The 25749-nt window shown below is 38.5% G+C and overlaps 3 protein-coding genes across 3 annotated transcripts; all 3 read left to right on the top strand.

The window, feature by feature from the left end:
- The first annotated feature begins 4956 nt into the window (after positions 1–4956).
- LOC142633287 (uncharacterized) lies at positions 4957–6078 on the top strand. Its single transcript, XM_075807504.1, has one exon. The coding sequence runs from the start codon at positions 4957–4959 to the stop codon at positions 6076–6078; it is 1122 nt and encodes a 373-aa protein (XP_075663619.1).
- Positions 6079–21371: 15293 nt separating this feature from the next.
- LOC142633276 (uncharacterized) lies at positions 21372–22397 on the top strand. The gene has a single exon (XM_075807495.1). It carries the CDS (start codon positions 21372–21374, stop codon positions 22395–22397), a length of 1026 nt encoding a protein of 341 aa, XP_075663610.1.
- Positions 22398–23690: 1293 nt separating this feature from the next.
- On the top strand, positions 23691–25579 carry LOC142633266 (uncharacterized). Its single transcript, XM_075807485.1, has 3 exons — positions 23691–23891; positions 24689–24825; positions 24976–25579. Exons 1-3 carry the CDS (start codon positions 23691–23693, stop codon positions 25577–25579), a joined length of 942 nt encoding a protein of 313 aa, XP_075663600.1.
- Positions 25580–25749: the final 170 nt, after the last annotated feature.

Genomic DNA, 25749 nt, shown 5'->3' with positions numbered 1-25749 from the left:
TTTTATTCACGATTTTTTGTTATGGATTTCTCGTCGATTCTTCCCCTCGTTCCTTTTATGTTGGGCACCCCCCTTAAACCTTGACATGCACAAGCAAAGAATTGGTAATTTTCAAGAAGAAAAAAAATTGGATAGGCAAATAGTCCGAACTAAATAGTGGGGAGGAAAATGTTCAAATTTCAAAGCATAGATATAGTGCACCACAAAGGTAACCATCACAATTGCGCTATCACTTGAATCTTAAAATTTCATACATTAAATGTATGATAAAAAGATTAAAAATCTTGTAACTTAATTAGTTGTTTCCTTGGTCTTTCCCAACAATTAATGTATCAAAAAACATTCCATTAAAAAGAAACACAATAAATAAAGTGTTTGCAATTCTTTAGGGGAAAATCGTAATTTTAGATTTATCTTTTTTTTTTTTGGCTGAGTATTTTAGATTTATCATACTCTCACTGTCTTATTTTGTTTTAAAATCTATTTTAAATGGTCGCTAATTTATTGACTTCCTAATATATTAATGCCCGTTAAAATTTTCAAAATTTTAAGTTTAAATATTTCAAAGATTATATGCACAATTATAAAACTTTTTTTTGAAACTTGTTCTTTTTATAAAAAATAAATAGATTTCGAAGCTGGGAAAATTCACTAGAAATGATTAATGAGGTCACTATTACGGATTACCCATGTTGTTTGGGCTTGGTGGAGTGAGGTCACAATTATTAAATTCACAGATAAGTTTTGTTACATTTTGTCTATAGAAAACCATTCATTAATTACAGTTTTTTTCTGTTATCGAAAAAATTTGTCCTTTTTAGACATATCATTTCTCTTTTTGTTTTTATGAAAATGTTTGAGCAACGGAACTGGTGGCAAGGTGAGTACTATTTATTTACCCCACAGGCCACAGCCATTTGATATTGAAAGGATATAATTGCAGTTTGTTTATCGAAAAAATGTTCTTACTGATTAATCACATTCTTTTTTGTTTCAATATCCAACATAGCCTGGAATAATCCGAAATTGAGAAATTAAAATGGCCGGAATTTGTCCGACACATCAAAACATACCGAAATTTAGATTGAATCAAAATAAGAGGGGTAAGTGTACTAAATTAAGCATCGAAATGGAACGGAATTTAAAATTATGATTTCTATAAACGAAATGACCATTTGAAATATACAAAGAGTGTTTCAAGTTTTACACCTAAAAAGAGTTAAAGGAAAATATTTTCAAATTATAAATTTGTTTAAAATAAAAACATACCAAAAAAAAAACATAATAAAAAATTAGTACTAAGAAAATTACATCTGTTGTATTGCTTTGGCAACTGGCTAGTTCCTAAATATAAAGAATAAGAAAATTAGCAACAATGTTGTGGACATATCATTTCTCGAGAGGTTATAGTATGAGTTTTTTTAATTTTCAAATCCATAATAAGGACTAGCCTCATCGCACGTGCTTCACGCGTGTGATGAGGGTTTTTTTTTTTTAGTAGTCCTATTTTGTAGAAAAAAACTGTATTTAATTATTTTATATATATATATATATAATTTTTATTTTAAAATTTTAATTTATAAGTGAATAAATAAATTTGAAAATCAATAGAAAATGATCTTATTTTTTAGGCAATATTTTAGTAGAAGTTAGAGTTGTATTTTTACTAGATTATTCTTTAGTTTTGTCTCTACTTAAATATAGGAATGTAAGGATATTTTAGAAGAAAAAAAAATCTGGATTGTCCTTTAGGTTTTTTATATATATTTTGATTTGTTTTTGGATAACGTGGGGTGTTTAACTTATTTTTCTATTTAAAAAATAAATAAACATATAGTTACTTTGAAAAAATGGATTAGTAAAAGAGTATTCTTATTTTGTAGGTAATATTTTAATGTAAGTTAGACATATATTTTTACCAAACTATTCTTTAGTTTTGTTTTTACTTAAACTTAGGGGTATTTTAGAAAAAAAAAATTCTGTTCAAACAGGAAAAACTCCTTAAATAGTAGTATAAATAAAGAATTTGAAAGAAAAAATGTTACAAAAATACCTAGAAATATGATGAAATTTATATAATAAAAAAAATTATTTCACCCATGAGAAAGAACGGGAGGGAAAGAGAGGAAATTTATTTATGTTTTGTTTTGTAAACAACTCGTGCCTAAATACGAGGGATAAGGATGAGTAGTTATAGTAACAGTTTTATAGTATGATTTTTTTTATTTAAAATTCAAAAAAAAGGAAGAAGAGATTTGGGAAAAAAAAAAAAAGTAGTGAGACCAGGAGTAAGGAAACCGGTAATTAAAAAAGAGAAACAGGTATTTTCTTGAAGAAACAGGGAGGAGTTGGAGCAGTTCAAAATTAGAAATACAGATATTTTCTTGCACTTTCTTTGACAACCATACACAGTAAATTTTTTAGTATTATTGTTCATTGAGGAGAATTTCTAATCAACCCGTTTGATTTCTTCATCAGATTATAGAGAAAACTTTACCCCAGCTCTCTCTCTCTCTCTCAACCCTCTGTTCTCCTCCACACTGTTTTCGGCATTGCAAGGTAAGCTATACCATCAAATTTTTAATATATCAATCCAAAGCATGTATTATTATGGTTGATGATCAGGCATTAAAGGTTCTAATTACGTCTGATATTAATCATGACGATTCTTGTCATTTTTTATTTTTGAGATTGCTGTTTATTTTTTAGTTTTTGTTTTCTACTCTGTGTTTGTTTGAGAGAGAGAGAGAGAGAATTGTTTGGTTGAGGTTTCTAGTGTTTTGTTTTAGCAAGTAAATTTTTGGGAGCAATAAAGCTTCAATCTTGGAGGCTGATGCATTGACATGAGCTGCACCTGCTGCAATGTTTGGTTGCAAAGAAAGTCCAAGAAAAGATGAAGACCTTTTTTATGAATAAAAAAATATTAATGATTTTTATTATTATTGAGATGCAGAAGTGGCTTTGTTAATAATTAAAGTAAATTATTATTATTCATGTGAGCATTCCGTCAATTATGTCAGCAATTTTTATGAGATGGCAGCGTGGACCAAAATGAAATTTTTTGAAAAACTCAAGGATAAAATTTAATTCTTTTAAAATATATGGGCAAATATCCCCAAAATACTTGGATATTGGCCAAGTATTGCATAATATGCTGTCAAGTTTAAATGTATAGAGTATAATGTATTGCAAGTTGTGGAAAACTGGGCTAAAAAAAATAGTAAGACATATTTATTAATCTAAAAAAAATTAGATTTCATCTAGTGTCATATGTGCACATTAATTTTTATTCTCTCTTTTCGCAAAAGTAGTCACGGTATTGCTAGGGATCAGTGACATAAATCTTAAGGGGCTTAGAAGTAAGAAGAAAAAGATGGTTGACAATAGTAATTGGAGGCCATGGTCAGAGCTCCTTCAGGCTTTCTGTATCTCATAACGAAGTGGCTAGGAACTATAGACCATCTCATGTTTGGTTGTGTCTGCAGAACACAGAGGTTGTATGTTGTGTCATACAGGAAAGAGTTAATGGCATCCCAACCTCCACTTGTCATTTTTATGTCAAACCGTTCCAGGAGAGCTTGTTATTTCCATAACATCTTTGATGGAAGGATGTTAGGTGTAGAATGCAATACTCCCCAACCTAGTTGGCAAATTGTGTTCTAGGATCTCATGTGGGAACTTGGTCCTAGAAGACAAGTAACTTATGGTAAATGCTCAAATTTGGCTTCTAAATCCTTTTAAAAGACTTGAACTCTGTTAGTCCATTTCCTTAGCCCTACCCTAGAACATGATAGTGTCATCCTTGCTTCATTAGTGACACCTTTGCCAAAGTTTGTAATCATGGCCTTTTGTAGATATGGCTCATATCTACAATTTCTTAGATCCAATAGTGCCAATTGGACTTATTGTGAATTTGAGATTGTAATCATCACTGGACGTTTGTTGATTAAGCCGCGTTCAAGGGTAAAATGTATGCAATAACAACTGATTCTGGAATAGGAGTAGTAAATCTAAAGTCTCATCCTTATTTGACCCCATTGGAAGTTAAATCCATTCCAAATTTGAAAGGTGAACTGTGGTTACAGGGTATTGATGAGCAGCTCCTGTTTATTCGTGCAATTGGAAATAATGAAGTTTATGAGCTAAATTTTTTGAAGATCAAATGGGTGACAATACAGAACTTTGGAGTACAAGCATTGTTTCTGGATTATAATATGGGCTTAGGGTTTAGCAACATAACCAGATGGAACGATAGTGAACAACCTTCTAATGGCATGTACAGTTTTGAACATGATAGCGAAGACATCTGCTTCCAATTCATGGATGTAGAGTCTTTCCCTTTTATTGGAAGAAAATGTATGCCAGATATTTTCTGAGTTGAACCATCCTGGTATATTCCACGAGTCTTTCAATATGGATTCTCTCTCAAGACTAGTTAGGTTTTTCATCCCTATCATTTGTATATTGAACGAATCATTCATTCATTTGGACAAGATTTTGAGGGGTTATATATATTTGTTGCTCTTTGTTTCCCTTATTTTTTACTTTAACTGTGTATGATGTTGTTCTCATTGGATAGAATTTCCTGTAACCAGGGTATCTGCTGTTTAATGCTGCCCATTTTTATGTTTCTTAAATAGTCAACCTCTGCAGGTTGTACAATCTATTTTGTGATAAGAAAATCCAACAATGGTTATTCTCTTCTTGTCAACAAAATCATCTTAAATTTTTAGATCATTGTTACATTTACCACTATTGTCATTGGTATTTTCTTGATTATTTATTTCTTTGTAAATCAAATAAACTTGGATCAAAGAACTTCTATCTATTAATGAGCTTGGAAGAAAATAAATAAAATATGTTGCACAAGCGGTGTTAAAAACAATTCAAGTGGTGTTTATTTAGTGTCATATGTAGGCATTAATCTTTTTATTTTCTATTTGTGTGAAGGTAATCATGGTATTGCAAGCGAACAGTGATATCAACCTCAGTAGACCCAGGAATAAGAAGAAAAAGATGGTGGACGATAGTAATTGGAGGCCATGGTCGGAGCTCCCTGAAGCTTTGCTTCATCAGATAACGAAGTGGTTAGGTGCTATAGATTATCTCATTTTTGCCTGTGTGTGTAGAACTTGGAGGTTTTACGCTTTGGCATACAAGCAAGATTTTATTGCATCCCAACCTCCACTTGTTCTTTTCTTTTCACGGCAATGGAAGAAATTTTGTTACTTTTATAGTATTCTTGATCAAAGGTGGTACAAGGCATTACTGCCTAGCTTTGTTGGCAAAGTGTGTTTTGGGATTTCTTCTGGGTACTTGATAATGGAAGACAAGAAAAAGAGGCCAGATTCTCAAATTTGGCTTATGAATCCCTTTACAAGACATGAACTCCGTTTCCCTAGCCCTCCCAATCTCTTTCGTTGTGTCACCCTTGCTTCTTTAGCTACTCCTTTGCCAGAGTTCGTAATCATATGTTTTTCCAGTCAGTGCTTACAGTTCCGTAGATCCACAGATGTCAATTGGACTCTATATAATTATGATGATCGTAATATGATTGCTGATTTAGCTGTCTTCAACGGTAACATATATATTATATCAAATAATGCTGATATTAGGGTTTTAAATCTGACTTCTCATCCTCATTTGGCCTTGCTGAAAGTAAAAGGCACTGCAGATTTGAATTGTGGATCATGGAAGTTACTATGTTTTGATAAACAGCTCCTTGTGATTGGTGGAATTACTGATATTGAAGTTTATGAGCTAAATTTTTTGAAGATGGAATTGGTGAAGATTCCTAACTTAGGAGATCAAGCATTGTTCCAGGAAGACTCTTCTGAGTTCTCAGCAATTAGTAACATGACCAGATGGGAAGATAGCAAGCACCCTTCTAATTGCATATACAGAATTCGGAGTTTTTTCTGCTTTATCAGCTCAATAAACAGACGGAGAGGTAGCAAAGGCTTCCAGTCTATTGAAATTTCGCCTGGAAAACGTTTGCCACATGATCTCCTATCTTATAATTCATTCTGGTATTTTCCACATCTGTCTTGTCATGTGGATTCTCTCTTTGAAGACTAGTTTGGATTTCTCTTGTTCATCATCCCTATCATTTGTCTTTTGAACTAATCATTTGGACAAGAGTTTGAGGGTTTTCTTTTATATATATATATATATATATATATATATATATATATATATATATATATATATATATATTGTTGTTTTTTCATTTGCCTTTTTATTACTTTAGTACTTTTTTTTTTTTAATGATATGCTCATTGAAGAAAATAAGGTTGCCTACCATGAGTCCATGACCTCTCCCAAACCTCCTAAAAATTGAAGCATTATGCACTGGATATGAACTCTTTGTAGAGAATTTTCATTAATTAAGTATCCTACTGCCATTTTTGTAGCTTCTAAAAATATTCTAAAAATACTCAACCTGTGCAGATTGTACACTCTCCTTTGTGAGATGAAAATCCAACAATGGTTATTCTATTTCTGTTAAAAAAAAATATAATAAAAATTTTCCCTCATTTTTTTTTTTTTGGTTAGATATTATCACTGTCACTTTTTTTTTCTATGGTCATTGGTATCGAAGGAGGGGGAGATGTGGTTGGAACCACATAAGCACAAACATGAAGAAGCTAACGTTCACTAATTGTGAGTGCAGACGAAAGAGGTGCATTCGGCTACCCAAACTAATCTCAAGTCAACAGGGAATGACATCCAGGTGCTAACAAGTGGCAATTTGAAAAATGACTTTGAGGGCCAATTTAGACATTTTATTAGAAAACGCCAAAAACTTTGTAGCTTGATGGACACTTATTAGTATTTTTAATATAAATGTTTAAGATGAGTTCCAGTTAGCTTGATTGGAGTGGATGTTATAAATTGAAATTATCTAAAAAAAAAAGAAATGTTTAAGATTCAAATCTCATCTTTTCTATTGTAATTATTGAATTATTAAAAAATATCCAAAATTAACAAAGCATTTCCGTTTGTGATTTGTGTGGTATTTAAGTTGTTCACATGCCCATGCTTCACAAATGCTTTTGTGAGATGAAAATCTAACAATGGTTATTCCCTTCTTTTTGGAAAAATTAATTAAATAATAATAACATGTAATCAAAAATAAAAAACTTCTCTCTTTGTGAAAAATATTGGATATTTCAAATCAACTAGCCAAGCACAATATTAAATATAAAATAAATAATTAAGCAACAACCCATAATCAAGAATATTGAATTTTTACATAAAAAATCATTCAATTGGAAGGGAAAAACTTCACCAACCACTAAGATATGATTAAAAATTCTATACGTCATTATTTTAATATATTTTCCCAATTGAATTTAAATTTCATTATATAGTTAAGCCTTCTATTAAAATCATAATACATTATAATTTATTTGAATAATGAACTATATAATTGTTGTAAATGCACAATTGTACCCGGACCCAAAAATAAGTGTTGAGCTCAGGCCCAATGAGTCTTATGCAATAAGATTTGTAGAGTATGGATTTGAAATCTAGGTTCGAGATGTTGGAAGTTTAATTAGCAGGCTAAAGTGCCACAATCTATGCAAATGGTGAACGAATACAACAAAAAGACCTCCTCGGACGTAAGCCGAGGACGATCTGTATATATATATATATATATATATATATATATATATATATATATATATATATTCTCTTTCTATGCCAAAATTTATAACTCTTAGTTCTTGTTTTTTCTCAGCAGATAGTGTCGATCCCCTCCTCTTTCCTCTCTCATTTTCTTATATATTTCTTCCTCTTCACTGGTTCTTCCACGTGTCATACAAATCTTTTCCTTGGATACTTGTCCCATCCACCACTTTCTTGAAATCTTTAAATAATAGCAGGTAGGCTGAATCCTACTGTTCATAGGTCACTTCCCCATTAATGCGTCCAAGGAGGTAAATGCATGGCCTTTAATGCGGTGGTAGCAGCTTTTTTCTTAAATATTTCTCACACGTCCTTGCTTCTCAGGGGGCTTGGATCACCCTCCTACCCATCAGTTTTTTCAGAATCCTGCCTTTAACCCGTTTAGCAAGTCCCAGGGTCATTGCCGGGCCTGTCCGAGGAGACATTCCTTCTCGGACAACTCCTCGGATCTTTACAGTGCAGACTGACTTGTGGGCCTGGAAGCCCTGATCAAAAACAAACTGGTACCGGCCAATCAGGCCCAAAGTCCAAATGTTTGTTCAAGAGTTTTTACCTCCCACAATAGCCCTTCAAAACTTTATTTTTCCCACCCATCCGAGGAGAGAAATAGAGTTTTGATCCGACCAGAATACCTCCCACATGCTTTGTAAACCGCCACGCGTGTATGGGTCCTTTCGTTCCCTGAAAACGCTTCTGACGCTTCGAAACTCGGAACGCGCGCATTTATGACCGCAAGTTACATCTTGTTCCCCACGTTCAACGGTAAGATGGACATCCAACGGTCCAGGTTGGCCCTGAAAATTTGAGCGGGACAAATTTAATTTCGAGGCCGCCTCCCGCACGTCAAAACGCCTGGAAACCCACACCTTCATTCATTTCTTCAGAAATCAATCGTATCAAAGTGTCAATCATCACATTTTCTCTCCAGAAGCTCGTGAAGAATCGCATAACCAACTCCAGTAAGTTTTCGCTTTTCTTTATTCATTCCTTCTCGACTTCTGTCCTCGGCTCCCATCTAAACCTCCTTTCTTCTTCAAACTGTCATTTTCACTTCTCCCAAATGGGTAGATTTAAGTGTCTAGTTGATACTAACACCGGTATGGAAGGTTTTAGGGCTAAGTACCATATTCCCAATGACATAGGCTTGAGATACTGTCCAGTAGAAGCCGTAGGTAGCGCTAGGAGAGATGGAGAAGTCATCATTCCCATGATTGCCTTCATAGAAGGTGGAATGACTCTCCCCATGAGAAATGTGACTAGTTAATACCTTCGCAACCATAGGTTATGCCCAGACCAGTGCGCACCAAATGTGTTTAGGGTTTTAGGTAGTGTCGACGCTCTGAACGAGCAAATGAGCCTAAACCTCACATGGCACGACGTTGCCTTCATGTACGAGTGCCACAAACTCAAAAATGTAGGATATTACATTAAATCCCGATCTAGCATAGTTAGAATGATCTCCTGTCTTTCTAAATCCAACAAGGGCACAAAGGACGACTACCTCATCACCTTAGGAAACTGGTATGACAGTCCTCACTGCCCAGTCGAATGGGGGGAACCAGGTGTGACTCCTTAGGAGTTAGATTTATTACCCCGTGATTCAATCCCGTTGCCTTTACCATTTTTAATTTTTATTGCATATTGTTCCTTTTTGTCTTGATGTTTATCAATAGTCTGACCATGTTCTTCTTCTTGGATGTTTCTCCTCACTGAAAAACAACACGTATATGCACGCCTCAACCTCTGCAACGTTATAGACCTGAACCGTGTCCTTCGCTTTAAAGTATTCGTCAGTGAGGACCTACAATTGAGAGCTGCCCACCTGATATTGGGATACGACCCCATATTGGTGGACTTCCAAGAAATTGAAAACGCCATCATCGCGGGAGATAAGCAACGCAGAAGGATAGACGTGGCAAGACCAGGCTTCCTTTCCGACCGCGAAATTCCTGACGATCCCACCTCCATTCTATACACATGCCTAATCGCAGCGATTCCCCTCTCGGCGCACTCCTAGACAACCGCCGTCCGAGAAGAGCAAGCGTCCTCGCAACACTCGTTGGACGAAGAGATAGACAACTTTCAACTCGAGGACGTCGAAAGGCCTCGAGGAAATCCATTTGTCATTCTTTCGGACGAGGAGCACGAGCCCACCGAGACTTCGGGGATACAAGGTTTGGTGATTGCCCATCTTGACCCCAGCTCCGAAGAAGAAGAGATGAACGCCTTAAAGGAACTGATGCACAAGAGGGGCGCGAGAGTCTCTCGAAAGGGAACAGGTGGGTCGCAAGTCCCCCCATCCTTGCCCCCACCCCCTCCTCCCTCCGATCCTAAGCCTCCCGTTGCGGAGCCTAAGAAGAAAAGGAAAGGTGAGGCCGAAGAGGTAGATGGGGAGAGGCAGAAGAAGTTGAAACAACAACAACAACAACCCCAACACCAAAAACCCAACAAGGGCAAGGGACGTGTCTCTTCGGTAGAAAGCGGGGAGAACAGGGACCTTGCCGAGGTACGCCGTGCACCGGCTAACTGGTCTCCCGAGCTTATGCTGGACGGGACACCAATCCCTCCCAAGTCTAATATTAGGGAGTTCCAACAAGGCCATGCTCTCCACCTGGCCGATGCCTTGGAACGTCCCCTTCTTCTGCCCAAGGACATGGAAGCCCTGGACAAGATGAACCAGCCCCATCTGTTCCTTTTGCTAAAAAGGGACTTGGCCTTGGTAAGTATTTAAGTCTTATCCTCACCTTATTTTTTCAACACACCTTATTGTAAGAGACATTCTTATGCGTTAGATATTTTGATATTTCACCACAGGCCATCCAGAAAGTCTTTACTGCCGAGAAGTGGGTGGAGGATTCTCAGAAGAAAGCTGGACTTGACTTGGAGCTTAGACTGGAGACCGAGAAGTCCTTAGGCCAGGCCCTCGCGCAGAACGAAAAGCTAACCACGCAGCTGGCGGAGCTTAAAAGGGAAAAAGATGGTGCCGAGGCCAGCCTGAGGACCTAGGTGGAGGGGCAACGTAAGCTTCTTCGTCAAAGGGATGAAGAGTTATCCAAAGCTCAACAGGAACACTCTGATTTGAAGAAGGAGCTTGCCAGGATGAAGGACGAGGCTCGTACCTTCAAGGACTGTATGGAGGCCGCGAAGAAGGCCGCTTACAAGGAAGGGGTAGTGGCGACAGAAAACCAGCTAACTGAGGAGTTCGTCGGGCTATGCCGAGAGTACTGCCAGCAAGTTTGGGAGGAAGCCTTAAACGTGGCAGGGATTCCCTCAACTTCCGAGTTGAGGAAGCCCGAAAACGTTTGGCTTCCCCTAGACATCCAGGAGATAGAAGAACTTCCTCCTGTCGCCCATGCCCCTGAGACAGCACCTTCCATGCTTCCTCCTAAGATCCCAGAGCCCATTCCTACTCCTACAGAACTTTCGAGTTCCAATAAAGAGAAGGAACATGGTGAAGGTGCCGAGGAGGCTACGAGCCAAAGCGCCGAGCCTAATGTCCCTCCACCAGTGGCATTAGACAAGGGAAAACTAGTACAATCCTCTTTTGAAATGGAGCTAAAAAGCACAGAAGCTGCCAGCATTTCCGAGCAGAACCCCCCTCCTAAGGCTTAGGGTTTAGGCTATTTAGGACTTCTCTTTTTATCGTGTAACAAATTTTTTGAATTTTTGCTTTGTATGTACATTGACAGAAATTAATGACAAGCTGTTTGGTTTGATTTGCATTTGCCTTGCAATTTTTTAGTATAATAATGCTCATCAGCATAAAAATGAATGAATGGAATAATTAACACCACTTGCAATATTTTAATTTATCATGACTTTAAATAAAAGCACACCTACTTAGCTTATATTTTACAAATCAGGACCCAAGAACAAAACATATGTGAAACAGCAATATACAATCAAAAGCTTAACTTAGAATTTAACTTGGGACATAAAGCAATCCAAGTATTTCACCAACTCCTTAGTACTAATGTGAAATGTTTTTTGCTAATGTTCTCAAAGTGAAGGGTTCACAGACCTGAGATAACCAAACTTCCTTTCTAGAACAAGTAGAATGCCAATTTTTACAAGGCATGTGGTCCGAGGACCATGCATGTCCAAGTTTTTATCTAATACTTAGAAATTGCAACTCGAAATGTTAATTTCCCAAAGTAGAAGGTCTGTGGACCTGACATAACTAAGGTTCTGTTTAACGCATGATAAGATATCAATTTCCACAAGGTATGTGGTCCGAGGACCATCCATGACCAAGTTTCTGTTTGATACTTAGAAATTGTAAATTGAAATGTTAATTTTTCCAAAGTAGAAGGTCTGTGGACCCAACATAACTAAGGTTCTGTTTAACACATGATAAAATATCAATTTCCACAAGGTATGTGGTTCGAGGACCATCCATAACAAAGTTTCTGTTTGATACTTAGAGATTGTAACTTGAAATGTTAATTTTCCCAAAGTAGAAGGTCTGTGGACCCGACATAACTAAGGTTCTGTTTAACACATGATAAGATATCAATTTCCACAAGGTATGTGGTCCGAGGACCATCCATGACCAAATTTCTGTTTGATACTTAGAAATTGTAAATTGAAATGTTAATTTCCCCAAAGTAGAAGGTCTGTGGACCCGACATAACTAAGTTTTTGTTTAACACATGATAAAATATCAATTTCCACAAGGTATGTGGTCTGAGGACCATCTATGACCAAGTTTCTGTTTGATACTTAGAGATTGTAACTTGAAATGTTAATTTCCCCAAAGTAGAAGGTCTGTGGACCCGACATAACTAAGGTTCTGTTTAACATATGATAAGATATCAATTTCCACAAGGTATGTGGTCCGAGGACCATCCATGACCAAGTTTCTGTTTGATACTTGGTAAGATATCAATTTCCACAAGGCATGTGGTCCGAGGACCATGCATGACCAAGTTTCTGTTTGATACTTGGTGATAGTAATTTGAGATGTTAATTTCTCCAAAGTAGAAGGTCTGTGGACCCGACATAACTAAGGTTCTGTTTAACAAATGATAAGATATCAATTTCCACAAGGTATGTGGTCCGAGGACCGTCCATGACCAAGTTTCTGTTTAATACTTGGTAAGATATCAATTTTCACAAGGCATGTGGTCCGAGGACCATGCATGACCAAGTTTCTGTTTGATACTTGGTGATAGTAATTTGAGATGTTAATTTCCCCAAAGTAGAAGGTCTGTGGACCCGACATAACTAAGGTTCTGTTTAACAAATGATAAGATATCAATTTCCACAAGGTATGTGGTCTGAGGACCGTCCATGACCAAGTTTCTGTTTGATACTTGGTAAGATATCAATTTCCACAAGGCATGTGGTCTGAGGACTATGCATGACCAAGTTTCTGTTTGATACTTGGTGATAGTAATTTGAGATGTTAATTTCCCCAAAGTAGAAGGTCTGTGGACCCGACATAACTAAGATTCTGTTTAACAAATGATAAGATATCAATTTCCACAAGCTATGTGGTCCGAGGACCATGCATGACCAAGTTTCTGTTTGATACTTGGTAAAATATCAATTTCCACAAGGCATGTGGTTCGAGGACCATGCATGACCAAGTTTCTATATGGTACTTAGAAATAGTAATTTGAGATAAGCCCAAGTACATATTGATAATTTAAACCACGAACGATAAAAGTGTTTTTTATTAATAATAATAATACCTTCGTAGGTTATTTACATTCTAGGGGCGTTGTACAATTTTTTCATCTAGATCAGCTAGTCAATATGATCCTATGCCCGCTACAGAGATGATCCGATAGGGTCATTCCCAATTCGGTCCTAGCTTTCCCCATGCTGGGTTTTTGGTAGTACCCACAACTTTTCTCAACACCAAATCCCCAGGCGCTAGTGGCCTTAACTTCACATGGGCATCATACCCTCGTTTAAGCTTCTGCTAATAATAAGCCATTTGGACCATAGCGACCTCTCGCCGTTCCTCAACCAAATCCAGGCCTTTCTTGAGGAGACCATCGTTGTTTTTTGGGCTAAAAGAACTCGTCCTTAGCGTGGGGAAACCAAATTCTAAAGGTATCACCGCCTCGACCCCGTAAGTCAGAGAGAACGGTGTTTCTCTAGTGGATCTGCGCGGCGTAGTCCGATACGTCCATAAGACATGTGGTAGCTCCTCTACCCATCTACTATTCGCGTCATCCAGCCTTTTCTTGAGTCCACTGACTATGACTTTATTAACGGCCTCGGCCTGCCCATTTCCCTGAGAATAAGCTGGGGTGGAGTATCTGTTTGTGATGCCCATGTCACTACAAAACTTCCTGAAAGCTCTACTATCGAATTGGACGCCATTATCTAAGATAAGTGTATGGGGTACCCCAAATCTAATGATAATATTCTTCCAAATAAACTTCTTAGAGTCGATATCCCTAACGTTTGCTAAGGGCTCAGCTTCGACCTACTTGGTGAAGTAGTCGATTCCCACGAGTAGCCATCTTTTATTTCCCACAGCCCTGGGAAAAGGCCCTACTATATCCAATCCCTATTGAGCGAAAGCCCAAGGACTGGACAAACGATTAAGGACTCCCCCAGGCTAATGAATGTTGGGAGCGAACCTTTGGCATTGGTCACACTTTCTCGCGTAGTCTTGAGCTTCCCTCTGCATATTGGGCCACCAATATCCCTAAGTCAGAGCCCTATGGGCTAAGGACCTTTTCCCAGTATGGCTTCGGCAAATTCCCTCATGAAATTCTTCCAAAAGTGCCTCCGTTGACTCAGGGTGTACACATAACAAGTATGGTCCGGAGAAGAAGCGTTTATACAATTTCTGATCCTCGGATAGCCAGAAACGAGGTGCCTTTCGACGAATCTTATCTGCTTCAGACTTGTCCTCAAGAAGAATGTCACTTTTTAGAAAAGATACCACAGGGTCAATCCAACTAAGTCTGAGCCTTATCAGGTGGATATGGACAGCACTTGCAGTGGTCAGAGTTGGTTCTAGCAAGTCTTCAACGAGGATAATCCTAGGCAAAAGCTGAGCCGAGGATGTCGCGAAAGTGGCCAACGAGTTCACATGTGTGTTTCCATTTCTAGAAACGTAAGAAAGGATAAAGGAATCAAACTCGGATTGTAAACATTTGACCTGGGTCAGGTACTCTTGCATTCTTGGATCCCTAGCCTTCATAGTCCCTGTCACTTAGCCCACTACTAACTAAGAATTCGAGAACATATGAACTTCCTTTCCCCCTATTCTATGTACCATGTTCATACCGACCAGGACTGCTTCGTACTTAACCTCGTTATTAGTTTTCGAGAACGCTAATCTCAATGATTTTTTAAAGACAATTCCCTCAGGGGATACCAAAACAAGTTTGACACCAGACCCCTTTTGGTTGGCTGCCCCATCAACAGACACTTTCTAAATCAGAGGTCCCTTGTCCATGATCATGCCAACTGATTTTTCACCCATGCGTGATCCCTTCGCAGTTTCTTCCAACAATGGTTCAGCGAACTCTGCCACCAAATTCACGAGAACCTGGCCCTTCACCGAGGTGCGTGGCATGTATTTGATATCAAAAGCTCCCAAAATAGTTCCCCACTTAACTACCCTTCCCGAGTAGTTAGCACTGCATAACACTGACTTGAGAGGCAGTTGGGTCAAAACCACAACGGTGTGGGACTGGAAATAGTGAGGAAGCTTCCGCGTGGCATGGACTACGGCCAGAAGTGCCTTATCTAAAGTCAGGTAACGCACCTCAGCTTCATTCAAGGATTTGCTGACGTAATAGACCGGTCTTTGCACCCCGCTATCATCCCTTATAAGGACCAGACTGACTGCATGAACGGCCACAGCTAGGTACGCGAACAGGATTTCATCAACCTCAGGCTGAGACATAATGGGTGGCCAGGAAAGATATTCCTTAAGTTGCTGGAAAGCTAAAGCACACTCCTCGGTCTATTAGAATCCTTTCCACTTATTCATCAGTTGGAAAAAAGGCCTGCACCTGTCAGTTGACCGAGAGATAAATCTGCTGAGAGCAGCGATTATCCCGGTTAACTTCTGAAATTCCTTTGGGTTCCGAGGTGGTTGCAAGCTTTGAATGGCTATGACCTGTGCCAGATTCACCTCTATTCCTCTATGAGTCACCATGTAGCCTAGGAACTTTCCAGAACCCACCCCAAAAGAGCACTTTGAGGCGTTAAGGCGTAGCTTGTACTTTCTAAGTATTTGAAAGGTGTCGTCCATCTTTCACATGCGTAGGTATTGCCTTACTCTTCAATATCATATCATCCACATATACCTCAATGGTTTTTCCAAGTTGGGACTCAAACATTCTGGTCATCATCTTTTGGTAAGTAGCCCCGACATTCTTCAATCTGAACGACATCACTTTATAGTGATAATTCCCTGTTGGAGTAATGAAAGTAGTTTTCTCCTGATCATCCGCCGCCAATGGAATTTGATGATAACCTTGGAAGGCATCTAAAAAGCTCATCCGAGGATGCCCGACTGTGGCATCCACAAGCTGATTGATGCGTGGCATCGGGAACGAGTCCTTTGGGCAGGCTTTATTTAGGTCTGTAAAGTCCACACATACTCTCCACTTTTCGTTCTTCTTTTTCACCACAACTGTATGCGCCAACCACTCCGGGTAAAAAACTTCCTCAATAGCCCCATCCCTTTTGAGATTGAGCACTTCTTCTTTAACAGCCTCGGAATGCTCTTTGGAGGAACGCCGAGGTGGCTGCCTCTTAGGAACAACGGCAGGGTTGACGTTTAAATGATGGCAAATAAAGCTTGGGTCAACCCCTGGAGCCTTATAGGGATCCTAAGCAAAGACATCGATATTGTCTTTCAAAAACTTGACTAATTCCGTTTTCTCCTAGCGTGGTAGCCGTATCCCTACTTGAAAGAACTTCTCGGGATCATCGGCTATTAGAAACATCTCCAAATCTTCAAACATGGCTTCCTCTGCTGTCACCGCATCGGGTGCATCCAGAGTCGTTAATTGCTATAAGTCCTTCATAATTGAGGCCGAGGACTCTGATTTGGCTTGATGCAGTACTGCAGCCGATATGCATTACCTTGCCACTGCTTGACAGCCAAGAATTTCTTTGATGAATTCCCCCGAGGGGAATTTTAATTTAACATGCAAAGTTGAGGAGACAGCACCCAAAGCGTGCAACCAAGACCTGGCAAGGATGGCCGTGTATGGGGAATATGCGTCAACCACAATAAAATCCACGTCGACCATTTCCGAGCCCGACTGTACAGGCAATCGAATCTGTCCCTTTGGTATGACAGCCTTCCCTTCGAAGCTTATTAGTGGAGAGTCATAAGGAGTGAGATCCTCCAGTTTTAACCTTAGCCCCTTGAATAAGTCGGGATACATAATATCCGTGCCGCTGCCTTGATCTATTATCACCCTTTTGAGGTCGTAATTGCCTATCCTCAAAATTACCACCAGAGCATCATCATGGGGTTGGATGGTCCCAACCTTATCCTCCTCCGAGAATCCTAAGACGGGCACATTCCCTTTAATCCTCTTCGGCTTCGAACCTGACTCCTCGGCCTGGGAGTGTGACACTGCCATCACCCTGGTAGGACAGGAACCGGTCCTGCCAGGTGCATCGAAGATGACGTTAATCGTTCCCAAGGGCAGCCGAGATGAGTTGTTCTTCTGATTATTTGAGCCTGACTGGCTGCCTTGCCCGTTAGGTTGGTACAGGTGCTGCTTCAATTTCCCCTCGCTAACAAGCTGTTCCAGATGGCTCTAAAGGGTCCGACAATTCTTGGTAGTATGACCCACATCCTGATGGTACTGGTAAAAAAGATTCTGATTCTGCTTCGTAGGGTCTCCCGCCATCTTACTGGGCCATCTAAAGTAGGGTTCCTTACAGACTTTCTCCAGTAGTTGGTGCACTGGTTCTCAGAATACAGTGTTAACTGCTTAAGGAGTGGCTGAGCCAGACTACTTAGAGTAATCTCTCCTCGGCTTATTGTTGTGATACATGTCCGACTTGAAATCCCTTCTCTCTTGCGGGATAACCTTCGCCTTACCCTTACCCTGCTGTTGATCTTCTTCAACCCTTTTGTACTCGTCAATACAGTCCACGAGGCAACGTACACTCCGTATAGGCTTTTTGGTCAAGGATTTCCTCAAGTCATGATTAGTGGGAAGGCCCACTTTAAAAGTATTAATGGCCACCTCGTCAAAATCTCCATCTATCTCGTTGAACATCTCCCAATACCTGTCGGAGTATGCTTTCAACGTCTCACCCTCCCTCATGGCTATAGATAATAGCGAGTCCAACGGTCGAGGAACTCTGCTGCATGTAATGAACCGAGACGCAAATGCCCTAGTAAGTTCCCTGAACGAACCGACAGACCTCGACTTTAGTCCATTGAACCATCTCATAGCAACAGGTCCCAAGCTAGAAGGAAAGACTTTGCACATCAAGGTTTCATTGTGAGAATGCACCGCCATCCTCTGATTAAAGTGGCTCACATGTTCCACCGGGTCTATCCGGCCATTATAAATGGTGAAGATGGGCTGGGTGAACCGCCTGGGGAGCCTTCCATTCTCAATCCTGCATGAGAAGGGCGATTTGGAGAGTTGATGTGACGCTCGGCTCATAGCGTCGTTCCCCAAGCCCCTAGAGGGAAGCTTCCTATGCTTACGACCCGGTAGGTCATCCTCTTCGCATGAGAAGGTTTCGCTGGGGGGAGTCTTGGACCTTGGGATTCCCCTGAAGAAGGATTGGATGAGGGTGAAGCCCGCCTTCGTCTGACACGGCGCAGCTTCTTCTTAAGGTGGTCAATCTCCCTCTGCATGCCCTTGGCATCATCCTCATGGGTGGCACTGCCTCTATCGCGCGTGTGACTCGCGCCAGGATATACGGTATGAACGCTTCCCTCTCGATCTATCCGGCGTTCAAGATGCTAAAAAAGATCTTCAGGTTGCGATCCCTGAGATTTTGCATGGTGTGAACCTAAACTTGCCATGATGTTCCAATTCCTTCAACGCTAGATTTCTCACAAACGGCGCCAATTGTAAGTGCACAATTGTACCCAGACCCAAAAACATGTGTTGGGCTCAGGCCCAATGAGCCTTATGCAATAAGATTTGTAGAGTATGGATTTAAATCTAGGTTCGGGATGTTGGAAGTTTGATTAGTAGGCTAAAGTGCCACAATCTATGCAAATGGTGAACGAATACAACAAAGAGACCTCCTCGGACGTAAGCCGAGGACGATCTGTATATATATATATATATATATATATATATATATATATATATATATATATATATTCTCTTTCTATGCCAAAGTTTACAACTCTTAGTTCCTGTTTTTTCTCAGCAGATAGTGTCGATCCCCTCCTCTTTCCTCTCTCGTTTCCTTATATATTTCTTCCTCTTCACTGGTTCTTCCACGTGTCATACAAATCTTTTCCTTGGATACTTGTCCCATCCACCACTTTCTTGAAGTCTTCAAATAATAGCAGGGAGGCTGAATCCTACTGTTCATAGATCACTTCCCCATTAATGCGGTCAGGGAGGTAGATGCATGGCCTTTAATGCGGTGGTAGCAGCTTTTTCCTTAGATATTTCTCACATGTCCTTGCTTCTAGAGGGTGCTTGGATCACCCTCCTACCCATCAGTTTTTCCAGAATCTTGTCTTTAACCCGTTTAGCAAGTTCCAGGGTCATTGTCGGGCCTGTCCGAGGAGACATTCCTCCTCGGACAACTCCTCGGACCTTTACAGTGCAGACTGATTTGTGGGCCTAGAGGCCCTGATTAAAAACAAACTGGTACCGCCCAATCAGGCCCAAAGCCCAAATGTTTGTTCAGGAGTTTTTACCCCCCACAATTGCATATACTAACATAATCATAATAAATATATATATATATATATATATATAATTACAATAATTATCAGATTTCATATTTAGATTAAAAAAATAAAATAGTTAAAAAAAATAATGGTATTATTTCAACTTTTCAGTGCAATTTTTTGACTTATTTATTACTTTATTTGTTAATTGTTGATGTGTTACCGTTGGAAAATTCTTAGGTAATTCCGGAGTATAGTGAAATTGTGCTCCCTCCTCTCACATTCATGGTGGACCCCATCATGAATTTAATGAGCGGATCCCACCATGAATGCGAGAGGAGGGAGTACCATTCTCTGTGCTCCGGGAGTACCTAAAAATTACTCGTTATCATTTACCAATTAATTTATTAGGCTTTGTGATAAAATTTATGGTAAGTTTACTATATTAACCTAGAAGTGACTGTGGATATAAGGGATTTTAAGGATGTTTGGTTTGTGTTTTTAAACAACCATTCTTAGTTTTTAAACAATATTTTACGTATTTTTATATATTTTTTTATTTACATGTATTTTCACAAATATTTTCATACAGCAATTTTTAATTTTTAAACGCATATAGGCAGTAAATTACCGAAAAAGAAATTTTGGGTTCATCGAAAATTTATGCCACCCATGAATTATAAGGCGGGAAAACAACAGTAATGAACCTCGAAAATCAAAAGTTGGGGCGGGTTTTCTAGCTGAATTTATATAAGTTGTCACAACCAAACATTCTCATCTTTTTACGCTCAAACAAAACAAATGCGGTCGCTTGGGTTTTCACAGAAAACTTCAAAGCAGGTACTTTACTAGTTTACAGTTTACTTAACAAACAAAATATATTTATATTTTTTTAATCTAAAATTTTATTGTTATTTTTATTAGTTTTTATATGGGCTCTCCCTCTGTTTGGGGCTGAGAAACTGTAGGAAAACAAAAGATAAGTATGGAAGAGATTTGAGTGTTATATTTGATTTGTTTCTGTTTTGTTTTTCCGTTGTGTCCCAAAAAAATGAACAGACAGCCTTTGATGTAAGGTTTCGATTTTTGTCATATTCCTAGTACCATCTCTCATCTAATTCATATTGGTTTTTTTTTTTTTTTCAAGATGTCATGTGCTAGAAACAGTGCATGCTTGAGAAAATTTGTTTGGGTATTTGTGTACAGATTATGGGTACTATAGTTTATGTTTATGGAAATGTCAGAATAAGTAGAATTTGTTCTGCTCTTAAAGATTAATTCAGTGTTAATAAAAAAATGAATGAGAATTGAATATTTAAATGAAATTGAGTTTAAACTAGACAATTAGACGTGGGTGTTTTGAAAATAAATTAAGTAAAATAGAACAAGTAGGTTCTTCTGTTAAACTAAATAGGAATTTTTTGTACAAATTGATGCGAATGCTCTTATTGTGATATTTTTGGAATTGTGCCTTAAAAAAAATGTATCTCAAACAATCAGTTTCGAAATGCCTTGGACCTCAAAGCATGTTTGAAGAGTGGTTGACACTTCTTAGATGAATTACATAATATGCTCTTACGTCTAAATGTATAGCACAACCATATATTGATTTTGATCCATATTTTCTTATTGTGGGAAGGTAGGTATGGTGCTGCAAGGGGGCAGTGACATGAATCTCAAAGGGCCTAGAAGGAAGAAGAAAAGGATGGTTTACAAAAGTAATTGGAGGCCATGGTCAGAGCTCCCTGAAGCTTTGCTTGATTTGATAACAAAGTCATTAGGTGATATAGACTATCTCATGTTTGGCTGTGTTTGCAGAGGATGAAGGTTGTATGTTGCAGCAAACAGGCAAGAGTTTATGGCATCCCAACCTCCACTTGTTGTCTTATTATCGTCATATGCTAGGAGAACTTGTTACTTCTATAGCATATTTGATCAAAGGTTGTACAAGGCAATATTGCCGAACCTTGTTGGCAAAACATGCTCTGGTGTCTATTGTGGGTATTTTGTCATGTTAGACAAGAAAAAAAGTGCTGATTCTCAAATTTGGCTTTTGAATCCTTTTACAAGACATGAACTCCGTTTCTCTAGCCCTCCTAATCCTTATTTTTCTGTTATCTTTGCGTCTTTACCTACTCCTTCACAGGAGTTTGTAATCATAGCTACTAAAGGAGAGTACCCATTTTTACAATTCCACAAGTCCACCGATGTCAATTGGACTGTCTATGATTATACTAACCTGTTTAAGGGCCATTTTGCAGACGATTTTTGGTGGTTTGTAGATGGAGCTGTCTTCAAGGGTAAGATATACATAATAACCAATCATGGTGATATTGGGATATTAAACCCAAATTCCCATCCTTATGTGACCCTGTTGAAAGTAAAAGGCATTGGATGTAGGAGCTCTGGACTACAATTGCTTGCTTTTGTAGATAAACTCTTAATGATTCATATATATGACACAGTTTGGCAGCGGTTCCAAGTTTACGAGCTAAATTTTTTGAAGATGGAATGGGAGAAGATGCAGAACCTCAAAGATCAAGCTTTGTTTCTAAGTAACGAGAGCCCCGGATTTAGCAACATGACTAGATGGAGGGGTAGCCAACAAACTATGAATTGTGGCGGCTGGAGTGTTAGCCAACGACCTAAGAATTGCACATACAGTCTTGGAGCTCCAGTTGAGGAATACACCATACTGTTCCTGGATGATTTATATTCAAAGTCTTTCCCCATCATTGATACAGAAGATTTTGTGGATATGATGGAAGAATCCTTAGATGTTCCATTGTGCAGCAAAATATCTATCAGAGATGCTTCCTCAGGTGCTCCGTTCTGGTATTTTCCAAATCTGTCTAGCAGTGTGGATGCTCTCTATGATGACTAGTCAGGAATTCTTGTTGTTCATCCACCCTACTTAATCGTTTTGGCAAGACTTTGAAGGCTATAAATATTTTGTTGCTTTTCATTTCCCTTACCTGTACCTCATGGGCTATCATTGAAGAGAATTTCCTACAACAAGGGTAGCTGGAGTCATTTTCTTTTTTTCTTTTTTTTTGTCTTTCAGAAGTTTAGTAGTTTCACACTTTCAGATATTTTCTGAGCACTGGTTTAAGGTTTTGTTGACTTGTGTATTTCTGAAAATGTTGTTTATTTTTTAATTTTTGTTTTCTACTCTGTGTTTGTTTGTGTGTGTGTGTGTGTGTGAGAGAGAGAGAGAGAGAGAGAGAGAGTATTGTTTGGTTGAGGTTTCTAGTGTTTTGTTTTAGTAAGTAAATTTTTGGGAGCAATAAAGCTTCAATCTTGGAGGCTGATGCATTGACATGAGTATGTTTGGTTACAAAGAAAGTGCAAGAAAAGATGAAGACTTTTTTATAAAAAAAATATTAATGATTATTATTATTATTATTGAGATGCAGAAGTGACTTTGTTAATAATCAAGTAAATTATTATTATCATATTATATTAGTCATGTGAGCATTCCGTCAATTATGTCAACAATTCTTATGAGATGACGGCATGGACCAAAATGAAATTTTTTGAAAAACTCAAAGGATAAAATTAAATTCTTTTAAAATATATGAACCAAAATGAAAATATCCCCAAAATACTTGGGTCAGAGCTCCCTGAGGCTTCGCTTTATCTCATAACGAAGTGGCTAGGTACTATAGACCATCTCATGTGTGGCTGTGTCTGCAGAACACAGAGGTTGTATGTTGTGTCATACAGGCAAGAGTTTATGGCATCCCAACCTCCACTTGTTTTTTTTGTCAAACCGTTCTAGGAGAGCGTGTTACTTCCATAACATCTTTGATGGAAGGATGTTAGGAGTACAAGGCAATACTCCCCAACCTTGTTGGCAAATTGTGTTCTAGGATCTCATGTGGGTGCTTGGTCCTAGAAGACAAGAAACTTATGGTAAATTCTCAAATTTGGCTTCTAAATCCTTTTGAAAGACATGACCTCCGTTAGTCCGTTTCCTTAGCCCTCCCCTAGAACATGATAATGTCATCCTTGCATCATTAGTGATACCTTTGCCAAAGTTTGTAATCATAGCCTTTCGTAGAGATGGCTCATATCTACAGTTTCTTAGATCCAATAGTGCCAATTGGACTTATTGTGAATTTGTGATTGTAATCATCATGAGACGTTTGTTGATTAAGCTGCGTTCAAGGGTAAAATGTATGCAATAACAACTGATTCTGGAATAGGAGTAGTAAATCTAAAGTCTCATCCTTATGTGACCCCATTGGAAGTTAAATCCATTCCAAATTTGAAAGGTGAACTGCGGTTACAGGGTACTGATGAGCAGCTCCTGTTGATTCATGCAATTGGAAATAATTATGAAGTTTATGAGCTAAATTTTTTGAAGATCAAATGGGTGAGAATGCAGAGCTTTGGAGCACAAGCATTGTTTCTGGACTATAATATGGGCTTAGGGTTTAGCAATATAACCAGATAGAAAGATAGTGAACAACCTTCTAATGGCATGTACGGTTTTGAACATGATAGCAAAGACAAATGCTTCCAATTCATGGATGGTAGACACGGCCAGTCTTTCCCCTTTCATTAAAAGAAAATGTATGCCAGATACTTTCTGAGTTGAACCATCCTGGTATTTTCCACATGAGTCTTTCAATATGGATTCTCTCTCAAGACTAGTTGGGTTCTTCATCCCTATCATTTGTATATTGAATGAATCATTCATTCACTTGGACAAGATTTTGAGGGGTTATATATTTTTGTTACTCTTCATTTCTCTTATTTTTTACTTTAATTGTGTTTGATGTCATTCTCATTGAAGAGAATTTCCTGCAACCAGGGTATCTTCTGTTTAATGCTGCCCATTTTTATGTTTCTTAAATAGTCAACCTCTGCAGATTGTACAATCTATTTTGTGATAAGGAAATCCAACAATGGTTATTCTCTTCTTGTCAACAAAATCATCTTAAAATTTTTAGCTCATTGTTACATATACCACTATTGTCATTGTTATTGTCTTGATTATTTATTTCTTTGTAAAATTAATGAACTTGGATCAAAAAACTTCTATCCATTAATGAGCTTGGAAGCAAATAAATAAAATATGTTGCACAAGTGGTGTTAAAAACAATTCAATTGGTGTTTATTTAGTGTTATATGTAGGCATTAATCTTTTTATTTTCTATTTGTGTGAAGGTAATCATGGTATTGCAAGCGAACAGTGATATCAACCTCAGTAGACCCAGGAGTAAGAAGACAAAGATGGTGGACAATAGTAATTGGAGGCCATGGTCGGAGCTCCCTGAAGCTTTGCTTCATCAGATAACTGAGTGGTTAGGTGCTATAGATTATCTCAATTTTGCCTGTGTGTGTAGAACTTGGAGGTTGTACGCTTTGGCATACAAGCAAGAGTTTATGGCATCCCAACCTCCACTTGTTTTTTTCTTTTCACGGTGATGGAAGAAATTTTGTTACTTCTATAGTATTCTTGATCAAAGGTGGTACAAGGCATTACTGCCTAGCCTTGTTGGCAAAGTGTGTTTTGGGATTTCTTCTGGGTACTTGATCATGGAAGACAAGGAAAAGAGGCCAGATTCTCAAATGTGGCTTATGAATCCCTTTACAAGACATGAACTCCGTTTTCCTAGCCCTCCCATTCAGTTTCAATATGTCACCCTTGTTTCTTTAGTTACTCCTTCGCCGCCAGAGTTCATAATCATATGTTTTTATCGTCAATGCTTACAGTTCCGTAGATCCACAGATGTCAAGTGGACTCTATATAACTATGATGATCGTAATATGATTGTTGATTTAGCTGTCTTCAACGGTAAGATATATATTATATCCAATAATGCTGACATTAGCTTACTAAATCTGAATTCTCTGCAACCTCATTTGACCTTGCTGAAAGTAAAAGGCACTGCAGATTTGAATTATGGATCATGGAAGTTACTGGTTTCTGATAAACAGCTCCTTGTGATTTGTGGAAATACTGATCATGAAGTTTATGAGCTAAATTTTTTGAGGATGGAATTGGTGAAGATTCCCAACTTAGGAGATCAAGCATTGTTCCAGGCAGACTTCTGAGTTCTCAGCAATTAGCAACATAACCAGATGGGAAGATAGCAAGCACCCTTCTAGTTGCATATACAGAGTTCGGAGTTTTTTCTACTTCATCAGCTCAATAAACAGACGGGAAGATAGCAAAGGCTTCCAGACTTTCAAAATTTTACAAGGAAAACGTTTGCCACATGATT

Source organism: Castanea sativa, chromosome 1, assembly GCF_040712315.1.
Source record: "Castanea sativa cultivar Marrone di Chiusa Pesio chromosome 1, ASM4071231v1".
Classification (NCBI taxonomy): Eukaryota; Viridiplantae; Streptophyta; class Magnoliopsida; order Fagales; family Fagaceae; genus Castanea; species Castanea sativa.
This window is presented reverse-complemented; position numbering and strand designations above follow the sequence as displayed.

Bases quoted from the DNA above. Each gene is read 5' to 3' on its own strand.
- LOC142633287 (XM_075807504.1), top strand. From the start codon at position 4,957: ATGGTATTGCAAGCGAACAGTGATATCAACCTCAGTAGACCCAGGAAT.
- LOC142633266 (XM_075807485.1), top strand. From the start codon at position 23,691: ATGTATGCAATAACAACTGATTCTGGAATAGGAGTAGTAAATCTAAAG. The intron at 23,892-24,688 runs GTGAGAATGCAG...ATTTGTGTGAAG, and splicing joins ATTTTTTGAAGATCAAATGG to GTAATCATGGTATTGCAAGC. The intron at 24,826-24,975 runs GTTAGGTGCTAT...TTACTTCTATAG, and splicing joins CTTCATCAGATAACTGAGTG to TATTCTTGATCAAAGGTGGT.
- LOC142633276 (XM_075807495.1), top strand. From the start codon at position 21,372: ATGGCATCCCAACCTCCACTTGTTGTCTTATTATCGTCATATGCTAGG.